At 50.1% G+C, this 5,547-nt stretch overlaps 1 protein-coding gene across 5 annotated transcripts; it reads left to right on the top strand.

Moving 5' to 3' along the window:
• The first annotated feature begins 595 nt into the window (after positions 1-595).
• Positions 596-5,328, top strand: Calcb (calcitonin related polypeptide beta). Of its 5 annotated transcripts, XM_063251856.1 has the most exons (7): positions 597-709; positions 1,000-1,066; positions 1,347-1,442; positions 1,572-1,666; positions 1,913-2,050; positions 4,120-4,304; positions 4,885-5,328. In XM_063251856.1, the coding sequence occupies exons 4-6, from the start codon at positions 1,581-1,583 to the stop codon at positions 4,277-4,279; spliced, it is 384 nt and encodes a 127-aa protein (XP_063107926.1). In that variant the 5' UTR covers positions 597-709; positions 1,000-1,066; positions 1,347-1,442; positions 1,572-1,580; the 3' UTR covers positions 4,280-4,304; positions 4,885-5,328. The 5 variants fall into 5 exon arrangements, with proteins under 5 accessions (XP_003465766.1, XP_063107926.1, XP_023419093.1 ...); XM_003465718.5 differs by lacking the exon at positions 1,000-1,066 and having other exon boundaries at positions 596-709; XM_023563325.2 differs by lacking the exon at positions 1,000-1,066 and having other exon boundaries at positions 598-709; positions 1,284-1,442.
• The last annotated feature ends 219 nt before the right edge of the window (positions 5,329-5,547 follow it).

Genomic DNA, 5,547 nt, shown 5'->3' with positions numbered 1-5,547 from the left:
AAGCAGAGAGAAAGAAAGAGAGCGACCAGGACCCATATCCTCCCCGCCCGGCAGCCTGGAGCGGGATAGCTGTGTAAAGCGACTTCGGTGCTGCAATGGGAGGTCCGGGTTGGGCGGAGGATGCTGGACCCACAGCTGAGGGTGGGAGCTATTCCAGGGGCGAGTTGGGAGGCTCTGAGAGAATGTTCCAGGCTCCTTTCCCTCCCGTCACTTCTCCCGGGCTATTTCAGCGGAGATCCCTTTAGAACCCAGGCCTGCGGTTCTGTCTTCCCGGGGGTCCGGGAGCGGGTTCCCCTATGGGTGTGGCAGTCGGACGTGAGTCCTGGAATTGAGGGGAGCTCTGGTCGCTCACTGTAGATGACACCACACTCTCCCCAATTTGACCCCCCCCCCCTTGTGCACGTACCCGCCCTCTTTCAGGCCCTTCTGCTCCCCTGCAATGACCTCAATGCAAATGACAAGCAGCAGCAAAAGGTCCCTTCCTGGGAGAATTCATTGGGTTGCAAGAGCTATGACGTAATCAGAGCTCGGTCGATCCTCTAATTGGCTGGTCTTGGCCACTTTGGATTGGCTGAGCTGCCCGGACACCCCACCCCCAGGTGGTATCATTGGAATAAGAGCCAGGGGCTGCGGGGAGGAGCCCACAGCAGGAGTCCTGCTCTTGGCGGGTGGACTCACAGTTCGGCTGTCCTGAAACTCGTGTCACCAGGTGAGGATCTTTCCTTTCGGTCCCCTAGGGTAATCCTCTCTTTCACCCCTCCATGGTCATTTCAGCTTTCCTGCCACCGGGGGTCCCAGCTCTCTTCCTGGCCCTGGCGAAGGCAGTTAGGGTCCTCCTGATACCTTCTCCCTGAAGCGGGTGGAACCCGAGAACCCACGGGCTCCGAGGGTCGCCGGGCGCTGGGCGAGCCCAGGTGGGTGTGTCCCTGGCACCAGTCTGGGACGGGTCGCTGCGCAGAGTCCTGCCTCGGAGAGTCCTGTGCCACTCACTTTTGACAGCTGGGACCGTGGAGCCCTGAGCTTTCCACTGAGCGTCCGAGATCCGCGAGCTCATCTAGAAGTGCAGGTAGTCCTGACATCTGTAACTGTCAGTTAAAAAGTCTCTCCAAATCCAAATCGTGGAGTTGAGAGATTAGCACCCTTTTCCAACCTGTCTAGTTCCAGTGTCCTCCCTCCCACGCAGTGGTGCCACAACCAACAGAAGACAAGGGGATCATAAATTTCTCAGTGAGAGGGCGGGGGCAAGCCTACAGCAGGGTGGGTCAGCCGGAGTTTCTGCACAGGTCAGGGCAAAAGGTTTGGGTGCGTGTGCCTGTGCGCGCGGGCTTCTTCCTGCCCTTCTGCAGATTCCGCCCCTCCCTCGCACCTGTCTCCCCACAACTGTTTCTGCTCCACTGAGAAATGCACTAACGCATACCTCTGGGATTCAACATAGCCTTCTGGTAAGTAAAGGTACAGGGGATCAAAAGGTCAAGCAACTTGCCAGAATCACATGGCAGTTGTGATGGAGGCAGGACTAGAAGCTAGGTCTGTGGTTCTGGTGCAGTGATACCGTCATTCTCCCCTTACAGAGAGGCGACATGGGCTTCCGGAAACTCTCCCCCTTCCTGGCTTTCAGCATCTTGGTCTTATGCCAGGCCGGCAGCTTCCAGGCAGCGCCTTTCAGGTGAGACAGCTTGAAGCCAGGCATCAACTTCTCTGCCTCTGCCTCCTGGGGCAAACAGTTGCCTCTAGTGCCACATGTAGCTCTTGGTGAATCGAAGTCCTCAGGAGGACATCGGCCTCAGGTCCTCTCCACTGGAAGTTGAGGCAACCACGTCTTCCGGGGAAGAAGCAAGGACCAGGCTGCTAATCCTGGAGCGGGGTTCACCAAGGGCTCAGAGTCCATACCCAAGTTTGCTTTCTCTACCAGGTCGGACTTGGAGAGCAGCCCAGACCTGGCCACACTCAGTGAGGACGAAGCACGCCTTCTGCTGGCCGCACTGGTGCAGGACTATGTGCAGATGAAGGCCAGTGAGCTGGAGCAGGAGCAGGAATCAGAAGGCTCCAGGTAAGGCTCCCACCTGGCCTTGACTTATCCAGGAAAACCAAGATCAGATAGGCAGGAAAAAAACCTTCCCAGGAGGCCAGCAGGCTGTCCTGTTCCCCATGACCTGGAGCCTAGCTATTCTCAACCTTTGTGGAAGACAGAGGTCCTCGTGAAGCTGGAGGGGCTGTTAAAAAGACTGCTTTTTGGGCAGGGGGTATAGCTTAGTGGCTCAGCGCCTGCTTGGTAAGTGTGAGGTCATGAGTTCAATCCTCGGTATCTACACAAAACAAAAGTCAAAAAACTAACTAAACGGTACAATTGGGAACATGAGAGACAGAGAGAGAGAGAGAGAGACAGAGAGAGAGGGAGAGAGACAGAGAGACAGAGAGAGAGAGAGACAGAGATAGAGACAGAGACAGAGACAGAGGGACAGAGAGCTTTCTGAAAGTTATTGGGAAAGGAAACGAGGGCATATATGGGATCACTCTGGGAGCTGGTCTTGCAGTACTGGGGAGACATCACAGCTCTGGAGAAATTACTGTGGGGAGCCACTGGATGGATTCTATATCCTACGAGATTTTAGGAATTTCACCTGTTGTTCTTTCATTTGCATAGTTATCACCTTACATTTGTAAGATTAAGAGAAAGCCCTTAGAGGGGTCTGGGGACAGGTGGGGCAGGGGCTGAGTTGGGGAGATGTGCATGTTGCCGCAGGACCAGGCAGAGCACCCCTCCCTGCCCCAGGGTCCTGTGTAACCAGACCCTGGGAGAGAGACCAGTCCTGGTCTGGCCCCTGCACTGCTCAGGTAGAGGCATGAGTCAACCTGCATCCACCCTGAGAAACCCTCAGTCAGGCAAGAAGGAGTGAACTGCGTGTGGAATGCCACTTTCCTGGCCCTTGTGCCTCTGAGCCCCCTAATGGAGAATATGTGAACTGCCCTCCTGCCTGTGCCTCCTTCTCCACCTAAAGGCTCGTGCCTCATCTAATCTTAACCTGACTGTGCAGAGAACAGACCCTGCACATAGTACTGTCTGGCATGTCTTTTCCTTGTTGCCTGGACAGACCCAGATCTAAGTGGTGTGGCAACCTGAGTTGTGCTGGGCCTGTGCTGGCGCAATTCACCTTTTCTGATATCAACTGTTGTCCTGAAACACTGGCAGGAAAAGAGATATAGCCAGTAGCTTGCAGAGGGACTGCTGCTTTGCTCTGGGGTGCCTCGGGATACCAACTGAGCTCTCCACTGCTTTCTGATTTCCTCTCGCTTCCCTTATGAACTCGATGCATGTGGTATTGGTAGCTTTGCTTGTGATAGAAAATGTTGAGGATGTAAGGATGGAAAGGGAGAGAGCAGAACTCCGTTAGGGCCAGGGGTAAGAGATAGAGCCTTCAGAGAGTTTCATGGCAGAGGTTTCCAGTTTCTGCTTTTGAATGTATTAAAATAAACATATCCATCGTGCTTCATCCTTTGATGAGTGAATCTTTTTCTAAAAGGACATGAATTACGGTGGTCTCTGCTCTGGTCTGTATCTAACACTTGTGAGTACCTAGTGCCTATGCTCAGGAGTAGCTTTAGCTTCAGGGCAGCTGGACACAGGGCTGGTGGGTAAGTGTTCTCTGTGACCTTCCTCAAGCACAAAGAATAGTGTGGTACAGAGCAGCTAAGTATTTCTGGGAGAAGCTGCAAGATCTTTTCTCTGAGCTTCTTCCAGGTAAGACTTTATGGAGTTTCATTTTCACATGGAAAGTTATTTTGTTGCTGTTTATGGTTGGAGTACGATTTCTCCATCCCCCTTGTGTGTCCTGGTGTGGGACTGGGTCTTGCCATCTGGTCCTTCTTGAATGATAAATGCAGGGTTTCAGCATGTGCCCCATGATTCAGAACTGTTGTTTTGGTGATTGGTTTTGGGCAGAGATGCTAACAAGGGCTGCCAGCCATTTCCCCTACCAGCTTTGATAACTGCACTTAGAGGAAACATTTACTGTTAAGTGGTGTGTTCAAAGGAATGCAATTCTCCTTATGTTGGTGGATGGTTTCTACTCCAACTTCTGACAGACAGGCCTTTTCTTTTTTCTCCATTCTGCAAATCAGTGTCACTGCGCAGAAGAGAGCCTGCAACACTGCCACCTGTGTGACCCAACGGCTGGCAGGCTTGCTGAGCAGGTCAGGGGGTGTGGTGAAGGACAACTTCGTGCCCACCAATGTGGGTTCCAAAACCTTTGGCCGGCGCCGCAGGCATCTTCAATCCTGACCAGCTAACTGGCTCCAGGAAGCAGGTGAGTGCCTGCTACAATGGGATGGGAGGAAGTGTTTTAGAGGTCAATGTCCATACTTTGAAACCTGCTGACCCTGGTAGGTTTTTGAGACCTCCTTTCTAATTCCATTCTTCCATGTGAGGTAATGACCTTGAAGTCAATGCTACGATAGAATTCAGAGACACAGTGTTACTTTTTTTTCTGAGAAGAGAAGTGAAGAAAATGTTTGTTGGATGCAGAAAGACAATGTCTATGAAACTTAGCCTGGGCCACTCCTAGGACAGTGAGCCTATGCAGCAAGATCTATCCTGGTCACTGTCTACAGTGCAGACCAGAGCGACATCATCATATCACTGTCAATATTTATAGTCACAGTTGAATTATTTTTTCTTCATTTGCCCTACAAGCCTGCTTATATTGCTTATCCATAATTCATAAATGCTACTTAGTGGAGAAGCATGTGCACGCGTGTCCTCTTTAATGATATTTGTGATTTCCTGTCCTCCTGTTCTCTTTATGTTCCTCTTTTCATCTCCTTCTTATCCTCCTCTTCTTTCCTTTTCCCTCTATATTTTTCTCTTCTTTTTTTCCCTCATCCCAGGTTACCATGAAGCTGAACTCACCACTTCTAGTAATTCCTGTTGACAACAAGTTGGTGAGAAGGCCCCATGGAAGATACACATGTTTGCATCCTAATCGACCCTGAAAAAAGCACCTTTGTCATTTGAAAGAAATGGAACTGAATGCAAAAATAAGCTAATTCCATATTTATTGTGCATAATTTTTATTCCACGTCCAGTGAATGTAATGACATCTCCCATTGGCTTATCTGGTAGCAACCTGGCTCCCTGAGAGCCATCCTGTTAATCATAGTGGCTCTGCCAAACCTTAAGCAGACATGACATCACTGCCTCTTGCAGCCTCTGGGAACACATGGTATTGCTGTGCCTTGTTGTCTAAGAACATGATTGTACAATTTGTTTAAGGAAATGTCATAGTTGTGCCATTTGTGAACTTCATCAAGATTAAAGACATATTTTCGATACATTTGTTTCAACTTGTTTTTCTTTGTAGTACACTACAACTACTACTAATTAATAGTTTTGAGTATTTATTGTGGTCCAGATGATGTTGTTCTAAGTCGGTGCTTATATCTATGAATTCATTTAATCTTCATGACAAAGCCAGGGCAGAGATATTCTGTTTCAATTCCCAGGATATGGAAAAGTCAAGTTCAGAGTTAAGTCACTTAAATAGACAGTAA

Source organism: Cavia porcellus, unplaced genomic scaffold (genome assembly GCF_034190915.1).
Source record: "Cavia porcellus strain 051 isolate PalLab524CR breed Dunkin Hartley unplaced genomic scaffold, mCavPor4.1 scaffold_6, whole genome shotgun sequence".
Classification (NCBI taxonomy): domain Eukaryota; kingdom Metazoa; phylum Chordata; class Mammalia; order Rodentia; family Caviidae; genus Cavia; species Cavia porcellus.
This window is presented reverse-complemented; position numbering and strand designations above follow the sequence as displayed.

Coding starts and splice junctions, on each gene's coding strand:
- Calcb (XM_003465718.5), top strand. CDS start 1,581: ATGGGCTTCCGGAAACTCTCCCCCTTCCTGGCTTTCAGCATCTTGGTC. Junction 1,667..1,912: donor TTCCAGGCAGCGCCTTTCAG/GTGAGACAGCTT, acceptor TTTCTCTACCAG/GTCGGACTTGGAGAGCAGCC. Junction 2,051..4,119: donor CAGGAATCAGAAGGCTCCAG/GTAAGGCTCCCA, acceptor TCTGCAAATCAG/TGTCACTGCGCAGAAGAGAG.